Source organism: Pyxicephalus adspersus, chromosome 10, assembly GCF_032062135.1.
Source record: "Pyxicephalus adspersus chromosome 10, UCB_Pads_2.0, whole genome shotgun sequence".
Classification (NCBI taxonomy): Eukaryota; Metazoa; Chordata; class Amphibia; order Anura; family Pyxicephalidae; genus Pyxicephalus; species Pyxicephalus adspersus.
In genome coordinates, this window is record NC_092867.1 from 48,110,429 (window position 1) to 48,135,511 (window position 25,083).

A 25,083-nucleotide genomic window follows, 5' to 3' on the forward strand; every position below is an offset into this window, starting at 1 on the left:
GGTGCAGGTTAATCTGATTGGGGAAATTAACAAAAGTCATGGTATTTTGATCACATCGTATTCAAATATGCGCCTTTTGCAAGAGGACCTACAGAAGTATCAGTGGCATTACATAATTCTAGATGAGGGACACAAGATCCGTAACCCTAATGCAGCAGTCACTTTGGCTTGCAAACAGGTGATTAAGTTGAAGAATATAGTATTAAAAAATTGTGCATTTGTGTGACTGCTTATCTTCTTTAACATAAATGTTTGCATTTTCTTAGTTTCGTACACCACATCGTATAATCCTATCTGGTTCTCCAATGCAAAACAATTTACGGGAGTTATGGTCATTGTTTGACTTTGTTTTTCCTGGAAAACTGGGTACTCTACCAGTGTTCATGGAACAGTTTTCTGTACCCATCACCATGGGAGGGTATTCAAACGCTTCTCCTGTACAGGTATGGGCTTTTTCATTATGTAGTTGTTAAAAATTATGTTTTTAATGCTTACATTTTATCATTTTTTGTTATTTTAAATAGCATTAACCCAGACCTTATCACCTTTTGTCTTTGGGTTCTACTCTTTACTCTGCCACCAGTTACCTAGGCTGCGTACACACGCTCAACTATTATTACCAGCAACAAACGAGCGCTATATAGCACTGATTTGTTCAATGGAGAGGAGAGTGGGGAGAACAAGCGACTGTCGCCCCTTTGCGTTCTCCTCCTTTGCCTTCTATTGCGGCCGTTCGTCATTTCTCATTCATAGATCTGTCAGGACTACGTCTGTATACTTTAGATTCTTGCCTGACAGCTCGTATTGAGTGAGAATCATCTGGACATGTACATAGCTTTAGATATAACATATATCTGCAAAACAAAATTTTTACTTGCCTAAATGTGGTCAAAATTTACTTTGAACAACATTCCAATCACATGCAATCACATGCAAGGAGATGATAATGATTGTATGGTTAAAATCAGCCGGGCTTTACATAATTTACTAAGCCATGTGAAATTTGCTTTTGAGTCAGCATCCGTCAGTCCTTCAATACTACAGAGTCTAATGTAAAATAAATGTTTTCTTTTTATTTTAAAACATTACAGGACATTCTTACATTGATAAACAGAAACTCAATTGTTCAAAAACTACAAAGATTCCTCAGATTGCTCTTTGTTACTGGTGTGTAAGAAGTCAGATATCTGCACGGGGTGGAAATGGGGGATTTTAAGGCTGAAACTCTCTAAAAACTAAATTCAATTAGAAGGTATAATAGGGTGTAAGTAGGCAGCTTTACATTTTATATAGGTTGGTGCAGATCCGAAGCAGAAAAAAAAAGAAAAAGTTTATTCTAAGATACTGTTGGTCCCAAGCAGGGTAAGATTTAAAAATCTATTTGCAACAAAAACAATCAGTGATATGTACAGACAATAGTTACAAGTGGTCACCCCCTAGTAGTAGTTTATGGGGTGCAAAAAAAGACCGAATATCTATACAGATTAGATCCCTAGATACAGTGGGGGAAAGAGGTATTTGATTCCCTGCTGATTTTGTACGTTTGCCCTCTGTCAAAGAAATGACCAGTCTAAAATTGTAAAGTTGGTTTATTGTAGGTGTAGGAAACAGAATAACAACAAAAGAACCCTCAAAAACCCAGTGCTCAAAAGTCAGAGCTTGATGTGCATTGTAATGAGTGAAATAAGTATTTGATCCCCTATCAACCAGTCTGGAGACTGGCTAGGCTACTCCAGGACCTTCATGTGTTTTGTCATGCTGGAATGGGGCATGGTCATTGTCATGCTGGAATACCCATCCACGCCCCATTTTCATTGCCCTGGCTGAGGGAAGGAGGTGCTCACCCGCTTGTTTTCTTTTGTTGTTATTCTGTCTCTCACAGCGACAATAAACCAACCATTACAATTATAGATTGATCAAAAGGCAAACATACAAAATCAGCAGGGGATTAAATACTTCTTTCCCTCACTGTATAAATATAGATGCCAGATATAGAGGCTCGTGAGCGGTGTCTGATGGTCTGTCCTGGATGTTTCTGGTATCGGGACCCATGTGGAACCAATTGTACCTATATGCTCCAACGAGGTATTCCTTTTAGAATGTCTATATATCTATTCAAGATACTTCACTCTCTTCGCAAATCCCCTGAAGAAGCCTGTAGGCAAAACGCATTGGGACAAGAGCTGTTCAATATATATCATTACTTTACATCTATAGATCTAATCTGTATAGATATTTGGTCTTTTTCACCCCATGAACTACTAAAGAGATGACCACACATACCTATTGTCTGTATATATCACTGATTGTTTTTGTTGCATGAAACACAATATAATTATTTACTGCCCCAAAAAAACAGCTTTTCTCTCTATTCCTTATTCTGTACTTCACTTTGTTGCCCTTTTTGTTTACATTGTTACTAATCTAAAAGTCTGCTGCTTTATGCAGGTTACTAACATACTAAACTTTTCTTTATTTTCACTCATAAAAGTTCTTTAAAAGCCTTTATAAGAGGACCTGGAATTCAGTGTTAATTTGGTGCAAGGTGATGCTAAGGAATTTCCTTTTGCTGAAATGGGTTTTGCTCATCTGTTTTTATATTATAGGTTAAGACTGCATATAAATGTGCCTGTGTGCTACGTGATACTATAAACCCCTATCTTCTGAGACGTATGAAAGCAGATGTGAAGATGAGTTTGTCGCTTCCTGAAAAGAATGAACAGGTGATCACTGGTTTGTTTTTGTTTAAACACAAGTGGGCAAAAATTAGTGCTTTGTTTCAAACTGTAGGACCTCTCTTCATAAAACCATTTTACAAACATATCAGTTATTGGATCTTACATTTGTTCTCTTTTGGTAACATATTTCTACAGTTTATTCATTATAACTGCTATGTTTTTGTATGCTGTAGGTGTTGTTCTGCCGTTTGACTGATGAGCAGCGACGAGCGTACCAAACTTTTTTAGATTCCAAAGAAGTTTATGGAATACTAAATGGAGATATGCAGGTGAGAAACGCAAACAGTAAGTGTGCTGGAAAACTGACTAAAATGGAAGGTCTGACTGGGCTACCCCCCTACAACATGTATAAACCATGGGTCTTTTTTAACAAGATATACATACATTTCGCTTGTTAGGTTAAAATAGTTAATTTATTCCTGCTGTGTAGTTTGCTGTATGCCTTGAGGTTTAAAAAATGCCTCCTTTTGGAAGTAGTCAGTCTAATGCAGTTCTCAAGTTCTAGACACTTGAGACTAAATCCTGCTGTATCAGGTGTTTCAATCTCATAGTCTCATAACTACTTTGTGGTTACCTGCTTTATTACCTCAAATGGTGCTTATCTTTATAACTTTGCAATTAGAGAATGGCTTCCTTTGAAGCCTCCCATCTGTTGGGGTTGTTCCCCTTTGGCTGTGAGTTCTATAAGGGATTTCCTTGTTGTCAATCTGTAGGGATTTTATGGTCTATTTCATCCATACTTTTATCTTCTCCCCTTGATTGTGATTGCTGGATATTTCACCAATCAATATGCGCGTCCTCAGATTCCTGTATAGTCCTTTTGCACATGAGGCTTTAGTCAATGCATCTGCAATTTTTCTGGCTGCTCTATAGTGAGGAGTGCTTTCAGTTGTGGCTTCAGACAAAGGTCCCTCCGTTCTGTTTATGGTCTATTCTTTTTAAAACTGAGAGATGCTTGGAGTGAAAAGGGCTATACCAGCTAGCACCTTTTTGGCTTGTTAGTGTCTAATACCTCCTGGGGGTGGCACCTAATAGTTCAATATTCCTATGTCACCTAACAGGCATAAATACAAAATTGTTACTATTAGCTCTTTCAAAAAATGTTTATTTCCTTAATTTATGATCTGTGCATATCTTGTGTACATGCTACAGATTTTTCCAGGTCTTATTGCTTTACGAAAAATATGCAATCATCCAGATCTGTTCAATGGCGGCCCCAAAATCCTTAAGGGAACAAGAGATGAGGATCTGGAAGAGGATGAAGAGTTTGGTCACTGGAAGCGCTCTGGAAAATTGATAGTGGTAGAAGCTCTACTAAGGATTTGGCATCGCCAAGGACACAGAACTCTTTTATTTACACAGTCACGACAGGTTTGTAAAGCAACGGTTCACCTAAACATTTAAATCTCTATTTAACATGAATACTTTCATTCTAAGAGTATTTTATGTAGGGCGCTTTTGTATGTATATGTTTTTAAAGGTGAACTTTCAGGGCCAATAAGTTGTCCTTATTTCAACTAGTGAGTACTAACCTGGAACCTGAAAGTTTGCAAGTTATGAAGTGTAACTTTTGCATTGCTTTATTTGTTATGAGCTAGTAACACAAAAACGTGTAAAACAGGATGACAGCCCTGGAGAAACTACCTTTTCATTTAAGTAGGTAATACAGATTTCCTTTTTTGAAATTAATTTACTTTACCCTGTCACCCCCACATCCGTAAACCTTATAGCAACTTCAGCATTCACATGTAGACAAACTCTAACCCCTGCCCCTGTGCATGTACGTAAAAATTCTCAAAACTGACACGTGCACTTTTGTTATGAATGTTTGCAATGTTTGCTGGAATAGGAGGAATAATTCTTAGGTCATGCATACAACAATAAAATGCTTACAAGGTAGCTGTTTATTCTGCCAAGATATTTCTGTCTATCCTGGTCTAGGATTTGCACAGCTAGCAGATGACACTACTTTTGGTATTGCCTGCTGCGTAATTCCCTCTCAACCCTCTCCATGCTGATTAAACAGCAAAAGTGATAGTTGCATGCAAGAAATGACCAATCTTGAATATTTATTTTATTACATGAAATGATGTACAGTGTATGGGGGTTTTATATGGCTAAAATATTCTCACTGGAGTAAGTAGTTGTAGGTTTATGCATTCAAGGTCATTGACAAACTGTGATATTCAAATTGTTTAAACTATTTTCTTGTTCAGATGTTGCAGATCCTGGAGGCCTTTGTCATAAGTAAGGGTTATTCTTACCTCAAGATGGATGGGACCACAACTGTTGCCTCCCGCCAACCTCTCATCGCAAAGTATAATGAGGTATAAGGGATTCTAAAATGCTGTAGGTTTTCCTTTTGCCATTATTTTCTCTTTCCTCCCACACAGTCTTTAATTTCAGCTCCTTCACTTCTCATTTTCTCCTTTTAAAATTGTTTAAAATTTTGGGTGCTGCATATTTAAAATGCATTAATATTCATTTTAATTTTTAATGAGTGAAATGATTTATCACCAGTAAATGTTCTTTTTTAATTTGTCCCTTGGTTCCATTGGTATAATGACCTGTCCTGCTAATATACCCTCATCTATAAGGACTGTTGGTTTTATGGGTCATTTTACTGCATTAATTGTGATGCTTAAGTTCTTCTATAAATTTTTGTTATTTATAACTTCCCTGGCTTTAGGAATTTAGGAAAAATCTTAACCAAATAAACTGTGAAAAATGACAGGATATCAAAGTCATTAAACCGCAGCAGTTAAGAAAATATCAGAATTATATTAAGTGTCTTTTAAAATTGACCTTTTAGCATCAATGACCGCTTGCAGTCTTTTGGGATAATTTTTTTATATGTAGTACAGATGCCTGTGGCAAAAAGCCTTCAGGTGCTGTAATATCTGATTGTCTAATATAGATTGCTTGTTTAAGATCTTTCCAAAGTGGCAGGTCAGATGGTGACGGTCATCATAAAACTAACTTTATATCTGTTGCAGCCATCAGAATTTAACCTTTTATCATATGCTTTATTGTATCTTGTTTCAGCCCCTTGTTGCTGTCTCTTTCTATCCTAAAAACAGCAGAAATCTACCATTCATACTTCCTCAAGACCACATTTATATACTCCTCTTCCAAACAAAGTGTTTTTTTTTTTTTTCTCGAAAGTTTAGTTTTCTTCTCATTGCTTCAAATTATTTTGTTTGCCAGGGCATTGTAAACCTATGAGCATAGTTTTCTCCGCAACTCCGCATAACTTTTCGCAAATATTGATATTCCTTTGGTAAATTTTAAATTATCTGCATTTATTTTTAGCAATATACTGTTTGCACTCTGAAATTAAAAGAATAGTTGAAGTGGCTGCTGTTTTTTTATTGTCAACTTAACTGTATGTGTTACAGGACACTTCGATCTTTGTGTTCCTTCTTACAACTAGAGTTGGAGGTCTAGGTGTTAATCTAACTGGAGCCAACCGAGTCATTATCTACGATCCTGATTGGAACCCCAGCACTGACACCCAGGTAAGCCTAAATTATTGGGACCAAGTCTTGAGAATATTAAATAGTCATTTAGAAGAGTTGCTCACTCTTGGCTGGTGAAACAAGTGGCTTTTTAATCAAGTAGAGTTAGAAAAAACAGTTTTCTGATATTGTGCATTTGGGAGTTGTCTGTTTGACTGTTGGGTTGACTGTCAGTATTGTTTTAAATAGTTTTTTTTTTCCTTTTATCCTTGCTGACATCTAAGGGGGAGTGGTCAAGGCTTCAGAGGTGATTTAAGTTCCTAGCAGACTCACCTTGAACCACCTTGAGCTTGCTGGTGAAACAAGTGGCTTTTTAATCAAGTGGAGTGGAGTTTAAAAACAAAAAGGAGTTAAATACTTATAGTAACCACAAAATGTAAACTTTTATAACTCCTTGTAAACAAACATACATTGTAACTAGGAAAATGAGTGGTAGCAAGGTGGAAGCTTTGGTTCAGTGCACAGTCTGCCATATGTATGCACAAATGGAGCAACAGCTCCTAGGTGAATACCGCTGTGACAGATGTGAGCAAGTCGCCTTTCTGTTATCTCGCATTGGAGAGCTGGAGAAGCCCATTGCAATACTGATATTAGTTGATCACTTTGAGAGGGGTCTCCTGCTTACTGAGCATGCAGTTAATGGCTTAGATGTGGAGGGTGGAGAGGTTAATCAGGCTGAACATTTGAGTTGGGTTACTGTATCTAGGAGTGGTAGGGGCTCCCAGAAAAGGAAGGCCAGCCCTGTGTTTGAGCACACCAACGTATTTGCAAAGTTATGTGAAGATGTGCAAGATCCCAGACCCAGTGGTGGGAACTCTAGATGTTACTGCTACCCCTATCAGCCGGGAGAGCAGCCCATCTAGTAGTGGTGGGGAGGGAAACGCAGGAAGAAAAAGACAATTGGTAGTCATAGGGGATTCTATGATTAGAAGGACTGATCCCTTCAACCCAATGGTTTGTGTCTCCCTTGTGCAAGGGTTCGGCATGTGATGGACCGAATGGACAAATTACTGGGAGGGGCTGGACAGGACCCAGCTGTCTTGGTCCATGTTGGAGCCATCGACAAGATAGATGGAAGATGGAGGATCCTTAAAAATCAGTTTAGGGAACTAGGTTTCAAGTTGAAGGAAAGGACATTCAAGGTTATGTTCTCTAGAATATTGCCTGTGCCATGCGCAACACAGGAAAGGCAGAGGGAGCTTGTACAGCTAAACGCATGGCTTAAGTCCTGGTGCAAAAGGGAAGGGTTTGGGTTCATAGGGCACTGGGCTGACTTTTCATTGGGGTACAACCTGTATGCCAGAGATGGTTTGCACCTGAATGAAAGGGGATCTGCTGTGCTAGGAGAAAGATTTAGGGGAATGGTGGAGGGACATTTAAATTAGGACAGAGGGGGGTGGGACAGTTAAATAAAGGTGGCAGAAAGGTTAGTCAGGGGTCAGATGCTAGTATAGGGGGGATTGGGGATAGTGAGGGGGGAGGTTATGGATAAATGTTTGGAGCTTTCCATGTTACAAACAAACATTGGATTGTGCACTACTAGTTGTATTGAACAACAAATGGATTTGGCAAACGATGATAAGATCAGCAATGATTTAAAGAGCCTATTCACCAATGCTAGAAGTCTAGCAAACAAAATAGGGGAGTTGGAAGCCTTAATGAGTGATGAGAATTATGACTTAGTTGGCATTGCTGAGTCCTAGCTTTGTTCTTCCCATGACTGGGCTGTCAATATTCCTGGGTTTGTATGTGAGAAGTAATCTAAAAGTGAATGTGAAAGAAGAAATTGCGGATGGAACAAACAATGAGGTTGAGGCATTATGGGTGCAGTTGAATGTGGGGTTGAATAACACACAATTATTTATTGAAGTCTACTTTAGGCCCCCGCAGTGCTAAGGAAGAAATAGAAAATCAACTACTAGCACAGATAGAAAAAGCAGCAAAAAGTGAAAGTGTTTTAATCATGGGAGATTTCAACTACCCTGACATTGACTGGAGATATTGCACTACAGGAACAGCAAAAGGGGGGAAATTTGTGAATTTAATACAAGATAATTTTTTGGTACCGGTTATAGAAGCCCCAGCTATAAATGATACTCTGCTGGACCTAGTTCTTTCTAACAATGCAGAGCACATAACAAATGTGCATATAAAAGAGAATCTGGGTAGCAGTGACCATATTATGATTTCATTTAATGTAAGCTGTAAACAGGAAGCAAAAACAGGAAAGATAAAAACATTTAATTTTAAGAGAGCAAATTTTCCATTATTAAGAGCGGCTCTGTTTGACTTGGACTGAACAGAAATAGGAATGTTTTCAAGTCTGTTCTACAAAAGCACACTGAGAAATATGTTTCAATGAGTAATAAGTTTAGGAGGCTAAAATAAAACCTCTGTGGCTCGCAGCTGATGTTAAAAAAACCATAAGGAACAAGAAACTGGCATTCCAAAAATATGAAAATGAAGGATCACCTTCATTGTTTGAAAACTATTAATATAACAAAAGATGTTAAAATGAGATAAAATGTGCAAAACCTGAAAATGAAAGACATTGCAAAGGAAAGTAAGGAAAACCCCCCAATTTTTTTAAATATATTAATAGCAAAAAGATCAGATCTGAGCATGTTAGGCCCCTTAAAGGATGTTGCTGAGTTGGTAACTGGGGATAAAGAAAAGGCAGATTTACTAAACACTTTTTTTTTAGCTTTGTGTACACAAAGGAAAATAGCAGAACTCAAGCTCAAATTCTTTATAGCAATGTCACTGCCTTAAATGAGTCACAATGGCTCAGAATTGTTATGAGTGAGAAACAGCTGGTAAAAATTAAGGTTGACAAAGCACCAGGACCCAATGGATTACATCCACGTGTCCTCAAAGAGCTGAGCTTGCTTATTTCAAAGCCATTATTTCTAATTTTTAGAGACTCTTTAGTCACTGGCAAGGTACCTATGGATTGGCGTAAGGCCAATGTGGTTCCTATCTTAAAAAAGGGAGCAAAGTTATTACCAGGAAACTACAGACCGGTTTATTTAACATCCATAGTTGGAAAAGAACTAGAGAGTCTGATAAAGAACCACATAGAGGAGTTTCTGCTAGAAAATAATATTATAAGTGATAGTCAGCATGGCTTCAAGAAATACACAGGCTGTCAAACACATTACTCTCTTTTTATGAGGAAGTAAGTAAACAAACTGGTAAACAGTGGAGTAGCAGTTGCTTTAGTGTACTTAGACTTTGCTAAAGCATTTGACGCTGTACCCCAAAGACAGGTATTATGCAAGTTAGGGTCAATAGGTTTAGAAAAGTCAATCTGTAAATGGATTGAGAACTGACATAAAGATCGCATCCAGAGAGTTGTAATTAATGATTCATACTCTGAATGGTCTAAGGGTTTTAGTGGTGTACCCCAGGGTTCAGTGTTGGGACCTTTTACTGTTTAACATCTTTATAAATAATATAGAGTTTTGGATGAAAAGTACAATTTTTTTGTTTGCAGATGACACCAAACTATGTAATGGAATTAAGTCCATACAGGATGTCTATATTCTACAAGCAGTCCTGGATGTACTGTTTGATTGGGCAGCCAAGTAACAAATGACATTTAATATAGATAAATGTAAAGTTATGCACTTGGGATCTAACAACATGCATGCTTCATACTGTCTAGGGGGAATACATTTGGGGGAGTCAGAAATGTAAAAGGATCTGGGGGTTCTGGTGGATCATAGACTTAATAATATCATGCAATAGCCAAGCTGCAATTTCTAAAGCCAGCAAAGTACTTTCTTATATTAACGGAGGAAAAGACTGCAGAGAACAAAACATAATCCTGCCCCTGTACAAAGAATTGGTAAGACCACATCTGGAATATACAGTCCAGTTTTGGGCACCAGTTCACAAAAAGGACATTGTAGAATTGGAGAGAGTGCAGAGAAGGGAACTAAACTAATAAATGAAAGGAGGAGCTCAGCTATGAGGAGAGATGAGCTGAACTGAATCTATTCTCCCTTGAGAAGAGACGTTTAGAGGGGGATATGATCACCCTGTATAAATATATAAACGGTCAATATAGAAAACGCTCTTCCCCATTATTCACTTAGGGATGATTACAAAGAACAAGAGGGCACTCTTTGCATCTAGAGGAAACGAAGTTTAGGTTCCAGGTAAAGAAGGGATTCTTCACTGTAAGGTCTATGAAAATGTGAAATCGGCTCCCTCAGGAAGTAGTTTCAGCAAATACTATAGATTGCTTTAAGAAAAACCTGGATGTTTTTCTTGAAGCACAGAATATAACTGGGTATTAAGGCTTTAAAGTAAAAATAACAGTGACTGTTGATCCAGGGAACATCCGAATGCCTCATTGAATCGGGAAGGAATTTTTTTTCCTTGTTAAAGCAATCTGTACCAGGTTTTTTTTTTTTGCCTTCCTCTGGACCAGCTATGTCCTTTAGGGTTTAATATCTGGGAAGTGTGTACTTCCCTGGTGGTTGAACTTGATGGACTTATGCCTTTTTTTCAACCTAACCTGTAACTATGTAAGTTTGAGTGCTTTTGTTTTTATAAATAGGCAGTATTGTGCAGCTGAAGAACATTTCAAGGTATTTCAAAGTAAACCAACCAAAGTAAACTCCCCCTCCCTTGCTTGAGGCAAGATGTTTTATCTTATTTTATTTGGTATGTTATTTTACTTTTATTTTTCATGTTGCAGGCCCGAGAAAGGGCGTGGAGAATCGGTCAGAAAAAGGAGGTCACTGTATATAGGCTTCTAACTGCAGGAACTATAGAAGAAAAGATATATCACAGGTATAGCAAATAAAGTTTTTTTTTCTTTATTGGTCAGAGCATTGTTGCCAATATAACAATACATTCTTTATTGTTATTTTCTGATTATTTTACTAGATTCTTTTGTATTGTTGTTGTGAAATTGAGGTGGAACTTATTAAAAGAAAAAAAACCTGGAGGCTGGCAGGCGTTTGTTACAAGAGATACATATGGATGAAGGATAACAGATTGAATAAATCCTGCATGTATGTGCACTAAATCATTTCTGATCGGCCAACCAAGATGGCCAAAAATCCTGAAAACATGTTCACAGAAAGACTCTGAAGATGTTGATGCAGCTGTGATAGTTAGAACAGATTAGGACATAGTTTACACAGATTTGGGACTTGTGTAAGGAAACATGCAGGTTTCAGCAATACACTGTTAAAGCCCCTTTAGAAGTACTACAATTACAAAATCTTTAGGCCTGCACTATATATTCTAGTAGTATTACAAAGATAAAATCATTCATATAGTATATTCTGATTGCTACTACTTAAGCATATAATATGGCTTTGCACTTTTAAAACTAGCAATCAGATCAACACTTTTTTGTCCATTTTTATTCCTAACATCACTTTATAACACCACATTTAAAAAATGCCAAGCTTTTGGTGTATGCAGTGTACCCATAATTAATCTAAATCAGCTAAACTATTTACTTGCATGAGGTACTGATTACCATTTTTATGATGTAGTGGCACGTGGCTACTACATGAAAATCTGAGGGCAGCTGCAGGATAATTCAGACCACACTTTAAGTTCCTAAACACTGTTAATTACTAGAATAGCCCATTACCTCAAAAATCTCATGCTCACTCTGCTAGATGCTAAGTATGATGGGCATCATGACAGGTAGGTCACAGGAAGTGGTGGGCCACAAAGTGATTTGAGATGAAGCATGCTGGATTTTCTGCATTAAATGTGTGTGGACATGTTGTCCTGTTCTGATTCATGTTCACAGATTCACTTTAATCCTTACACAAAAGGTTGTATGATGAATAATACTGATGCTTCATAGTGTTGATTAAAATTTGTGTCTGTCAATATTAGTCTCTCATATATAGGAAAAACAGTAAAGTCCCATGCTTTACTCCTATTATATATTGTTGTCTTATTTAACCCTTTCCTAAACTTTTGTGCAGTGTTTCAGATTGTACTCTATACCTTACATCTTTACCAGTTATGTGTAAGGTTGTAATAATATAATATCGCATATTTTTGCATGGCGTTACGTGGTGTTGCTAAGCTTACCTTTACCCTGAAAACCTTTTTTGGTCTCTAGGGACCTATGTACATGACCTTACATTTTTGTTGTTGCATATTTAGTGTCCTGACTGAACTGTTTAGTAACAGCCGTCTGTCTCTGTTCTTAGGCAAATCTTTAAGCAGTTTTTGACTAACAGAGTTTTGAAAGATCCAAAGCAGAGGCGCTTCTTCAAATCTAATGATCTGTATGAATTGTTCACGCTGAGCAGTCCAGATGCTAATCAAGGAACAGAGACCAGTGCAATTTTTGCAGGTACCAATGAAATAAAATATATTTAGATATGGCTTGTGAAAAATTACAATGGATTACCTTTTGTAGTATCTTTTATTTATTGTCCAATGGACACCTCTGTTGTGATACCTGGGTTAATTTTAAAATCCAAGTTCAGTGGCAGGTTAAACAGCACCTGCAGATCTAGGCATTGTTTGTGTTGTAATAGTGTGGATTCATATCCTGTCTGGGTTGTTTTTAACTACTCTACAGTGTCTGCTCAGTGCTACATTACAATTTTGAAGTCTGTTCAATACCTACTTGGACACATAGACCCCCAAAAATTCTAAAACAATAAAACTGTTTATTTTATTTTTTTTGTGACTTTTTAGTAAATTTCTAATGAAAATTTACTTGTATTAAAATACATTTTTGAGACCGCAAAGAAATTGTCAACACATTTATTATTTATTTAGAAATCATCTTGGTCTGCGCTGGCTAAAGTCTGCAGATTGTCAGCTGGATGTCAGTTGCTCATCAGTGCACTACATATGCTACATATGGCTTTAAAGCAGGCTTTAATGCCTGTTTGAGCTTTTAATTCCTGATTGTTGCAGTCTGTTGTTATTTAGCGAGTAGCTATAAATGTCGGTGCAGGGAAAACCTTATTTGTATTTTGTTGTGATTATAAGTTAAATTATTCAAGTGTTTTGTCTTTTTTAGGGACCGGTTCTGATGTTAAACTTTCCAAACCTCCTAAAAAACATCTAAGGAGAGACATGAATAGTGTGAATGAAGGGAGTTCTTCCAAGAAAAACATTAAGCCAATGCCATGCAAATCTCCGTCATCTGCCATAAGCACCCTGTCACTTTGTTCAGAGGGCTCTTCTAAAGATGAATTACAGAAGAACCCTAATTCACAAATGGAGCTTTCTGAGAGTTTAGAAACTGTCAAAGAACAAAGCTCATCCCTAGCACCAGAAAACAGTCACCGAAAACACAAAGCCAAGACAAAACACCAGGAGAAGGGAAAAAGATTGAAAGATGCTGGCTATGATGGAGAGAGGATTTCACATTTAGTGAAGCAGAAGCCATTTAAGAAGGCAGAGAATGAAGATCAGCAGGAAAACCACAAGTCAAGTGATGAATATGTTTTGGAAAGATTGTTTAAAAAGTCTGGTAGGTGATGCCTTTCCTTTCTAGATGAAGGTAGCACTGCATAAAACTTTGCTAATTTGAGTATTTTTGCACTAAACTGACATTTACTGCTGTAGAATACTTGAATTTTGACAGTCACAAAAAATGTAACTCCTGAGAAAAAGTAAAATCGGTCCTTAACAAGTTTAACACAAACCCAAACAGTCCAAATCTAGTTCTGTATTTTATGATGAAAGTACTTATTAATCCTGCCATTTAGCTTCTCAGGAGCTGCTTTCATTTGCTTTGCTGACAACCCTTTGCAGCCATTGTTCTCAGTAAGCGGAATAAACGGGGTCCAATAATTTGCAAATATCTTAAAGTTAAGAAACTTTAGTAAAGAGGGCCAAAACTGTTCATAAAGGGCAGAAGGGTGTTGACTATATGTTTGCTATCTACAACTCATCCTTTTCCCTCATTACCATGCTTCTTTCTTCACTGCGCTTGGGATGATAAAACGGTAGCAGAAGAGATATAGAGTGCACAAATCCACAGATGTTGGTGCGAGGAAGAAGAGTTTATATGAAGTGCAACTGCTTCCTATCATGTCTGCTCTGTTTAGAGACCTGGATTGCCATTGTAGGTTGAAAAAAAAAAAGCGTTCCAACAAATCTCTCAGAAGTCTGGGGACATGCCAATAATCCTTATTTTTAAGTGCTGTTTAGAGTAATTAAATGAGGATTTGAAATATTTTCCTTAATAATAAAAGAACAAGTTTTTGAATGCTTTTTTTTCAGAAACCTATTCTGAACACATTAAATGCCCTGCTATTTTTAGGAGGCAAAATGCAAACTTTTAAGGTACATTTGACGGTTTTAGGTTTTTTTTCAATTTTATATCAAATCCTATACTTTTTTAGTTTACATCCACTTTAACTTTTACATCTTTCTCAGGTGTGCACAGTGTTATGAAACATGATGTTATTATGGATGCCTCAAATGCAGACTATGTGCTGGTTGAACAAGAAGCAAGTAGAGTTGCCCAGGATGCTCTACGTGCCTTAAAAGTGTCCCGACAACGTTGCCACGCAGCCTCCTCTGGAATTCCAACGTGGACTGGGACAAGTGGTGGTGTGACTCCTAAAACAAGGTAAGAATTCTTTTGAATAGGCTGACTTGCTTCTGGAGTGTGAATTAATCTGATTTACTGTTACTGACATTGTCTGTCTCTGACCCTGCAGTGTATGCTGCCTGGACTGACCTTTTGTCTGTGACTCCAACTCTGCTTTTGTCTTGCCCTTGTATACCTTGTTTGGTAGACTGATTACCTGTAAATGACCTGCCTCTATATTCTGGACTCTGCATTATCTGTGGCCTCTGGCCCTTTGTCAGCCCTTCGCCAGACATCATCCCCTGGGCACAAAAGTCCTGGGGCATCGGTGTGCTGGGACAGCACAACTAGCCTCCTGAGCCTGAACGGGGGCTTGCTTTAGGTGGAGTGCAGCGAAAGATTGGGGAACTGGCATCTGGCGAGTACTGTTGCTGGACCAGGGCCTTACAGGGCCAGGGCCTTACAGATAGATTGTCACATTCTTTTAAAGTAGAAGTATATTTATAAACAATTAACATAGTGATTTATTCAACAATAACATTTGTTTTAGCATTCTTTGCGTTTGAGGTGCCACTTCAGTGAGACTTTCACTTAAGCCCTCAGGGTCTAGCCATAATGTACAATTTTGCTCAGCATAATTATCTGCCAAAGCCTTTCCTCCCATCCACCATTGTCATAGTGATGTCACTCATTGTTTCATTAAATATATTCACCCAGTCTTTTTTTAGTTTTGAAGTTTTCAGCCATCTTCATTTACCTGGTGGGGGTGACATAGAAATGTACACAATGACTGGCGCAGTGTACACTAACTCAATCATTGGCAAGTGTACAGATGTTTTTTTTGTTTTGTTTTTTTCAAATATAGGCCAGTAACCTAGATGTATTTTCATTTCCAAAGTTTGTGCAATTTACCAGCTATCCTGTTTTAAAATGAACCCCACCAAGATTATAATTCTTACATCTGACTCATATCAATAATGGTTACAACAGTTAGGCATAGTAAAATTTAATTACACGTGGAATTATTTTTTCTGAACTTCTGTTTGCCTGTTTGAGTCATTTATTGTATACAATATGCAAATAATACTCTAATGTATTAAAAGGATAGTTTGAAAAGATGGTAAGAGTTTAAAAATGTGCTACTGTCCCTGTCCTTTAATTGTTTGGGTGCACTGTCTTTTTTTTCTAATGTCTCAACAAAATATACAAGTTCAAAAATGAAAAGCTTTGTTTTTTAGGAAATATGAACATTACTAAATATATTTTTAGTTGGGTTATTTATGCCACAGTAATCTAATACATTGTTCCCATTGTCATCACAAAAACAGTCATACAAATCTCTGCGAAGAAAGTTTGATGTCTTCCTGGGTTGCTTTTTCTTGAAACGGCCAATAGGTGGAGCCCTCTGATTTAATGTTTAGGAAATTTCTAAATAAACTGTACAGTGCTACCTAACTATATATAAACAGAACAACCAATATACATAGAACATTTCATTGCATCCTATAAAATTAAACAAAATAAATACAATTCATTATATAAAAAAATCTCAGTGTATCAATTATCCCAGTCTTACACAAATACTAAAAAAAAGTTTCCCAGTGTTACAAGATACACAGAATCTCAGTATTTATTAAACAAATTAAATATTCATTTTTTGTTAAACGAAGTGTCTGTCATTAAAATATTAATCTTTAAACTGTTATTGTGCTTTACATCAATCTCCATCTCCATATGTTTTAACCTCTTCCAAGCAGCTACTAATCCACTGGGTTGTGTTAGTACAAAACACTTACCAGTCATCAGTGACCTTTATATTAAGCAAAGGGTCTCTGATGTATAGTGCAGGATTCTGTACATCCTGTAAGGATACGATCGTTCAAATATAATCCACTAGTGACGTGAACTAGAGAAAGTGTACCGCAGAACCATCCAGGATCCCTAAACGTACACACAATAGATTGCGAATAATCAGATTTGCTGGAACGGTTGTTCATTTACAGCGACTTTCCTCGTTTGTCAGTGTCATTGGCCAGTCCTTGTGCACTTTTTTTTTTTTCGTTTTCGTTTCCAACGACAATTATTGCATGTGTGTACGTAGCCTAAATTAGGCACATTGTGTACTATGTCACACTGAAACTCTTTTTAGGCAATAACTGTTTAAAGGAAGTGAATTTGAATTTTATTATTATTTTATTATTATTTTTTATTCATTTCTTTACACATTTCCGCTTAGTGGTTTGCACTGCTTGTGCAGTAACACCATTAAAAAGAATCAGGAAAAGTTGTGTATAAGAATATAGAGCTTAGTTTGCAATTCTATTAAATGTTGCTAATGTTTGTTACTGTAAAAAGGTGAGTGTCTAAGACAATAGATATTGCTTTTTTTATTAAAATAAAAACTGGCTTTGTTTCAAAACCATATATATATATATATATATATATATATATATATATATATATATATATAAATCTCCTCAACCTATCCTTTTCATTTAAAATATATATATATATATATATAATCAGGTGCTTTTTTGAATTCCCAAATCTGAAAAACCTTTAAAATAGTAGACCACAAAATTGTAAAAATAAGATTTCATGGTTTAAGACTTTACTAATTACTTTACTAATTTTTTTTGCAAAAGGTTTGGCCAGAAAAAGAACCCACTGTTGCTTCGACCAGCTACTTCAAATACCAAGATTCCTCAGGACAAATGCAAGGTAAAAATAATTTATGGATGAAAGACCAGATGTATGGGAATAGAAGCAATTTAAAACTGAACTTGCCAACACCGGCCTCATAGAAATGTTTAACCTTCTCATTCCCGTGGCCTTTACTGCTTTATGTCACTTTTAAATGGTATTTAGTTTCTACTTATTTTTTCAAAGCACACACCCTCCTGTAAAAAAAAGCCAGTGTAGACATTACTGTGCACTTACACCTACTAATAGTACCAAGCGTCTACTTTAAGCAGCTGTTTCAATATATTAGAGATAAATAAGACGTTTATCCTCAGAATTATGAGTACAGCAAAGGAAAGACATGGCAACCTGGTCTTTGTAGCTCAATAATAAGGTCTTATGTATGGTCTGATTAAATCCTTTACCCTAAAAAACAGATCTTGACAAATTCCTATTCATTTTTTTTCAGCATTATTAACTCTATACAGATTTTTTTATAATAATATTTATAATATATTTTGTTTAAAATTTCAGGATGCCAAGATCACAAAGCAGCAAGATGAGATAAAAATGGATACTTCATCCCATTTTAATGGAGAGACCCAGTCCTCAGAATCAGCTAGCTCTGCATTGTCCTCTTCCTCTTTGCTAGCTCGCATGAGGGCTAGAAATCATCTCTTACTTCCTTCAAGAGACGACAGTGAGTCAGAAGCTCCAACAGCAGACCCTACAGAGCATGATGAGCTTCTAGCAGACATGCGAAACTTTATAGCTTTCCAAGCTCATGGAGAAGGTGAAGCCAGCACACAAGAACTGCTTAATGAATTTGAGAACAAACTTTCTCCTTCGGAGTCCTGTGTTTTTCGTGAACTTCTGCGTAGGTTATGTACTTTTCATCGAAAGAGTGATGGTTCTGGAGTTTGGAGACTACGACCTGAATTCCGCTGAGCATGCCCTATTTTTTTCTGAGCCACAATCTACACCACGCTATGCAAATAATGCACAGTTCTGCACAGAATGCATACCAAATGATCCATTTCCACTTTACAGATGGCTAATCAAGTGCCTATATTAAAGTTGTTTCTTCTGAATAGCTCTATTGGTGCTTAAAGTGTAACTAAAGACAAAAGTTTTTTTCTTTTGCCGAGGGTATAAAACTTCTTTTTAAAATTGCTTTCTGTGTCCCCTTTAGGGAGGTTGTCTCTAATTGTCTCTATCACCAATATCACTGTGAATAAAAGTGAGTGTAAATCTAAAATTTTGAGTTGTCAGTAGAGCAGGAATAGAGGGGAACTTTTCCATTAGGGACATTTGTTAGTGTGAATAACAGGGGTTTCCCTCACATGAAAAGATATCTTTTCCATATTGTGTCTATAGGTCAGAAAGTGAATAGAAATATCACCAATGAGACAGAAATAGCATAATAAAAATATATTTTAAACCCTCTCCTCCTCAGCTCAAAATGAACATTTTGGCTTTAGATATACTTAAAATGTGGAAAATTACAGATCACTATTTTGGGAGCTGATTAACTTACCTCGAGTATAGAGTGACAGAAGCCATATATTTTTATAAATGGGAACATGGGAAAATAAACAAGGTTTATGTATGGTAGCAGGTATCTGATATACTACACTGCTAGTGCAATGTGGATATTTGGTGTCATGTGATGCTTCTGTAATTGTAGTTCTCTTGCTGTTAATTGGGGGACACAAGAAGTCTTTTAGGGTATAGGCTAGGCATGGACAAACTACGCCCCCCCCGGGCCATATCCGGCCCGTTAGGCTTTTTTATCTGGCCCATTGAACTCTCTACTTCAGCGGTTATGCATCAGCCAAAGCTGCAGATCATGTCCCCTGTAGAAATCCCCTGTACAAATCCCGGGCTCCGGTAAGGTGGCTGAACAAACCCGCCCATGCTCAGATCTGCGATGGGATAGTGGGCAGGGTTATGTCATCATGACGTCACATTCAGTGACACCCGTCTCAGCGCTCCATCCATCTGACCCTGGCCCGGCCAAATTTTAGAACCTATTGTGGCCCTTGAATCAAAACGTTTGCCCACCCCTGGTATAGGCCCTGCCTTTAGGAGGCTGGGCACTGAGCTGAAGCAAAAATGCATATCTTTTTTTTTTTTTTTTATCTGTGTACCTATCTGCACATACAGTAAGTTGAATTTCACAGAAAGAATCCTTTCCTCAGTATGTTGGTTAGTCAGTTCTTCATAGAAATTCTGCTGCATCCAGAGCCACAGTTAGCCACTGAACTTGCTGGGTCATTTCGCAGGTGCTGGCTCATTTTGCACCATTCCACTAAAGGTACCCCCTGCTCTGGCTTTCCCAGCTTCTGTTCCACTTGAATACTAATTATTTATTGGTCTCTTCCTCATTACATTTTTACAGTTGTTTCAAGGCTGCTAGTTGATATTCGGTTCATACACATTTTTGTATTTGTTATTATATCATGGCCCTGTTTGGAAGATTTACTTGGGGCAGTGTGAATTTGCCTCACCAGAAGCTGTAAATGGAGAAGTTTAAAAATGTTTCTAAAAACAGCTGGCTACTCCTAATCTCCTACTGTCTGTCTAGAGGGGTAAAGCCTACAGGACAGAATCTTCTTTATCTTGGTGTCCAGCTTGCTAGAAGCAAGTTCTATAATCGAATGGTCTGCTGTGTCCTCAATTAACTACTGCCAAATTTTATTTTTTTATGTTGTATTTAAGTGTTATTCTTATTTCGTGTATTTGAAATGTTATTAATAGAATAATAGATTGAAGTCACTATACAGCAGTGAAAGGGAACAACAATAAAGCATATCTTGCCTAAAGATGGCTGAATATATTGATCCAGTTTTTTAATTTGTTAAATTTCCTAGAACTAAACAAACCAAGTCCATCCATTTTGAAAACAACTTATAAATTTCACTATGGGTTGTAAATATTGTGCCAGTAAACTCCCAAAGTACCTTCCAAACTTAATGTTGACCAACATGAGAAAAATTCAGTTATTTTTACTGTAAATGTATTATTCTATATTCTTTATATTTTCATTGACCAATTTTTAGATGTAGAAAAGAACCCATGACAAATCACCCTAGATTTAAATGTAAACTAGACAAAGTCTGGATCAATATCTAAGGCGTTCTTTAGGGATAACTAGTGTTGACCAATAACTTAAATATGTCATCCAGCAAAGGACAATTTTATTTTGCACCTGGAAAACTATTATTTACCTGGTGTATGTGTTTACACATAGTGTACGCAGTGTTGTGTGCAGGTAGTGTTCACTCAACTCTAGACACACTAGCAAGCAACAATGTGAAATAAATATCTCCTGGTTTCAAAAATCCACATTTTGTGTCTTAATATGCTAACCAATAAACCAGAGGTCAGCAATCTTTTTTGGCCACTAGGCCATTTTAGGAGTGGGCAGGAGCACACTAGGCCGGACTCTCTCTCGAGCCCCGCCCTAATGGCTCGCCCCCCCACCAGACCCCCCCCGAAAGAATATCTCTCCCCTGCAATGAATACGGAGGAGAGGAAATGTTCCCTATTTACTCTGGGGACAGAAGTGTTAACGCAGGCTGGGGTAAATTAGGAAGCGAGCAACCACACAGAGGCTCAAGGAGCGGCTATGGGGCTCCTGTAGTTTGTTCCTGGCTCTGCCTCAGGTTGCCGTCTGGTATTAGGCCTGATTGGCCAGGGGGCGTTAGGCCGGAACAAACATACCGGCTAGGCCTTATCTGGCCTAAAGGCCTGAGTTTGCTGACCCCTGCATTAAACAAACAAGTATAACTGCAATATAAATTACTCTCATCTTGAAAGTCAACCTTAACTACCATTAGTCTGACTACACAAATATGATCTTGTATAAGTGCCTTTAACCACTTACAAACGTTTCTATTGAAATCCATGGGATGTTTGCAAGTGTTTACAAGCATTTAAAAATGCTTTCATTGAAAACAAATTAAACTGTTTACAGGCATTTAAAGGCTTTTATAAACCCTTCCATTTAAAGCCAAATCTGAAAAATTTGGTTTAAACATCTAGAAATGCTTACAAACGCTCATAAATGTCTTAATGGGCTTTCATAAGCATTTTTAGACTTGCAATAAAGTGGAAAATTGAATACTTACCTACCATATATTTCCTTTCCTTACATGATCTCTGTCTGCCTAGGAATAGGTTAATCCATTTGCTCCTCCTACTCTCAGGATTGTGACTCAAATAAAGGTAACCCCTATACCTAATGTAACTAGTCGTCCTTAAATAATAAGGGTGGGGATCCCATGTTGGCATGGAGCATATCAGGAAATTAATCCTGAACCGCACACCTGCTCTCCATACTACCACCTTCTCTGCCCAAAACAGCCACCTACTTTAGAGATAAAATTGACAAAATCATACACAATGCCTTTGCTCACTGTCCTCTCCATACATACCCACCCCTTCCACCTGTAAATCACTGACCTCCCTCAGCCTCCCATTCCTCCATCCTGGCCCCCGCCCTATCTGAACTATTCAACCTCTCCCTTTCTAGTGGTATCTACCCATCCACTTTCGTACATGCCATTATTCTCCCTATCCTGAAGAAACCCTCACTAGACCCCTCCCTACCTTCTAGCTACTATCCTATTTCCCTTCTCCCATATGTTTCCAAACTTCTTGAGTGCCTTGTCTATAAAAGACTCACTGATTTACCTGAGCACCAACTTTCTCCTTGACCCTCTCCAGTCTGGCATTTGAGCTGTCCATTCCAGCCCTTTCTAAAGCCCTCCTCCTTGATCTTTCCACTGCTTTTAACACTGTTGATCATCCCCTTCTAATCCAAATCATGCGCTCCATTGGTATCCATGACACTGCTCTCTCTTGGTTTGCCTCCTAACTGTATGACAGCTCCTTTCAAGTTTCTTTCAATGGTAATTCCTCCTCTCCTACTCTCCTCCCTGCTGGTGTTGCCCAAGGGTCAGTCCTTGGACTGGTTCTCTTTTCTCTGTACACCTCCTCTCTTGGTAGTCCCATATTCTCTATTGGTATACAGTACCAACTGTATGCTGATGACACTCAAATCTATCTGTCCACCCCTGACTTGTCTACATCAGTCCTGGATAAGGTTTTTGGCCTGTTGGCCATCTCATCATGGATGACTGACAGATTTCTGAAACTCAGCCTGTCTGTCTGATTTCTGAAACTCAGTCTGGACTACTATAACATCCTCCTCTCTGGTATTCCACTAACCCGACTCTCTCCTCAACAATCTATCATAAATGTTGCAGCCAGACTCATTCAAACTCATCCATCCTTCCCAATGCTCCTCTTCTCTGCTGAATCTCTTTGTAGTTCTCTTCATTGGCTTCCATTTCACCTTAGAATCAAATTCAAGCTCCTGTGCTTTGTCTTCAAATCTCTCCACAGTTCTTGCCCCACTTACCTTTCTGACCTGGTAAAAAAATACTCTCCTAACCGATCTTTTCGCTCCTCCAATGACCAACTACTGACTTCCTCACTCATAACCTCATCACATGCATGGCTCTAAGACTTTTCTAGAGCTGCCCCGACTCTCCGGAATGATTTTCCTCCTCCTATTTGGCTTGTTCCTACTTTCTGCTCATTTAAAAATGCACTCAAATCCCATTTTTTCAAACTTGCCTACCAGTCTTCTTTTGTTCCCTAAAACCCTCACTACTTCCCATCATTCCATATCCCCCTCCTATTGTGTGATACTTCTCCCACCTCCTAGATTGTAAGCTGTTCAGGGCAGGGTCCTCTCCTCCTATGTCACTGTATCTGTCTGTCAAAGATTCTTTCTCTGATGGTGAGGATTTTTTGCTTTGATAAGGTTGCTGCTTAACTTACCTCGAGTATAGAGTGACAGAAGCCATATATTTTTTATAAATGGGAACATGGGAAAATAAACACAGTTTCACAGTTTATGTATGGTAGCAGGTATCTGATATACCACACTGCTAGTACAATGTGGATATTTGGTCTCATGTGATGCTTCTGTAATTGTAGTTCTCTTGCTGTTAATTGGGGGACACAAGAAGTCCTTTAGGGTATAGGCCCTGCCTTTAGAAGGTTGGCCACTGAGCTGAAGCAAACACGCATACATTTTTGTTTAGTATCTGTGTACCCATCTTCACATACAGTGGATCTGCGATGGGGGAGTGGGCAGGCTTATATCATCATGATGTCACGTTCAGTGACACCCATCCCGGCGCTCCATCCATCTTTCCCTGGCCTGGCCCCTCTGCCAAATTTTAGAACCCATTGTGGACCCTGAATCAAAAAGTTTGCCCACCCCTGGTATAGGCCCTGCCTTTAGCAGGCTGGGCACTTAGCTGAAGCAAAAATGCATACCTTTTTTTTTTAGTATCTTTGTACCCATCTGCACATGCAGTAAATTGAATTTCACAGAAAGATTCCTTTCCTGAGTATGTTGGTGGGTCAGTTCTTCATAGAATTTCCACTGCATTCAGTGCTACAGTTAGCCACTGGATTACCTGGATCATTTCGCAGGTGCTGGCTCATTTCGCACCAATCCAATAAAGGTGTGCCGTGCTCTGGCTTTCCCAGTTTCCTTCTGTTCCACTTGAATACTAATTATTTAATGGTCTCTTCCTCATTACATTTTTACAATTGTTTTAGGGCTGCTAGTTGATCTTTGGTTCATACACATTTTCTGTATTTGTTATGATATCATGGCCTTGTTTGGAAAATTTGCTTGGGGCAGTGTGAATTCGCCTCCCCAGAATCTGTAAATGGAGAAGTTTTAAAATGTTTCTAAAAACTGCTGGCTATTCCTAACCTCCTACTGTCTGTGTAGAGGGGTGAAGCCCGCAGGAAGGAATCCTTTTTACTTTAGCTTGGTGTCCAGCTTGCTAGAAGCAAGTTCTATAATCGATTGGTCTGCTGTGTCCTCAATAAACTACTGCCAAAACGTATTTTTTTATGTTGTGTAAGTTTATTTATTTAGGTGTTATTCTTATTAGGTGTATTTAAAATGTTATCAATGGGATAATAGTTTGAAGTCACCATACAGCAGTGAAAGGGAACAAGAAAAAAGCAATTCTTGCCTAAAGATGGCTGATATTGATCCAGTTTTTTAATTTGTTGAGTTTCCTAGCAGTAAACAAACCAAGTCCATCCATTTTGAAGAGACAGCTATGAATTGCACTATGGTTTCTAAATGTTGTGTTAGTAAACTAATTTTGGGTTAACTCCCAAAGTATCTTCCAAACCTAATGTTGACCAACATGAGAATAAACTGTTAGAATAATCCTAAGTAGCCATCCTAAGGGTTGAACATTGGCTAAAACAATATACTTGCTGGCAATACTAGCAAAATATTTTTACTGAAAATGTATTATTCTATATACCGTATTTTTCGGCATATAAGACGCACTTTTTCTTCCCCAAAACTGGGGGGGGAAAGTGGGTGCGTCTTATACAGCGAACACAGTTTTTAAAAATAAATACTCACCCGATACCGCGATCCCGCGATGCTGCGTGCTTCTTCTCTCCTCTCCTCCTGGCTGCAGCGCGTGTCTCCTCCTCCTCCGAGCGAGGAGAAGCCGGCACACGTGCCCCCGCGATCCTC

General features: G+C 38.0%; 1 protein-coding gene and 1 long non-coding RNA gene across 2 annotated transcripts in view; one reads left to right on the forward strand and one right to left on the reverse strand.

Moving 5' to 3' along the window:
* Positions 1–24,427, forward strand: part of ERCC6 (ERCC excision repair 6, chromatin remodeling factor) — a 48,771-nt gene extending 24,344 nt beyond the window's left edge. Inside the window, exons 8-20 of the mRNA XM_072424688.1 lie at positions 8–178; positions 267–443; positions 2,607–2,723; positions 2,912–3,007; positions 3,891–4,109; positions 4,955–5,065; positions 6,137–6,256; positions 10,965–11,059; positions 12,454–12,599; positions 13,281–13,736; positions 14,648–14,843; positions 17,450–17,525; positions 18,021–24,427. Of these exons, the coding sequence (XP_072280789.1) occupies positions 8–178; positions 267–443; positions 2,607–2,723; positions 2,912–3,007; positions 3,891–4,109; positions 4,955–5,065; positions 6,137–6,256; positions 10,965–11,059; positions 12,454–12,599; positions 13,281–13,736; positions 14,648–14,843; positions 17,450–17,525; positions 18,021–18,434 (2,394 nt within the window). The 3' untranslated portion in view covers positions 18,435–24,427. The remainder of the gene's footprint in view (positions 1–7; positions 179–266; positions 444–2,606; positions 2,724–2,911; positions 3,008–3,890; positions 4,110–4,954; positions 5,066–6,136; positions 6,257–10,964; positions 11,060–12,453; positions 12,600–13,280; positions 13,737–14,647; positions 14,844–17,449; positions 17,526–18,020) is intronic.
* Positions 1–25,083, reverse strand: part of LOC140339784 (uncharacterized) — a 34,816-nt gene that overhangs the window by 1,207 nt on the left and 8,526 nt on the right. The window lies entirely within an intron of this gene.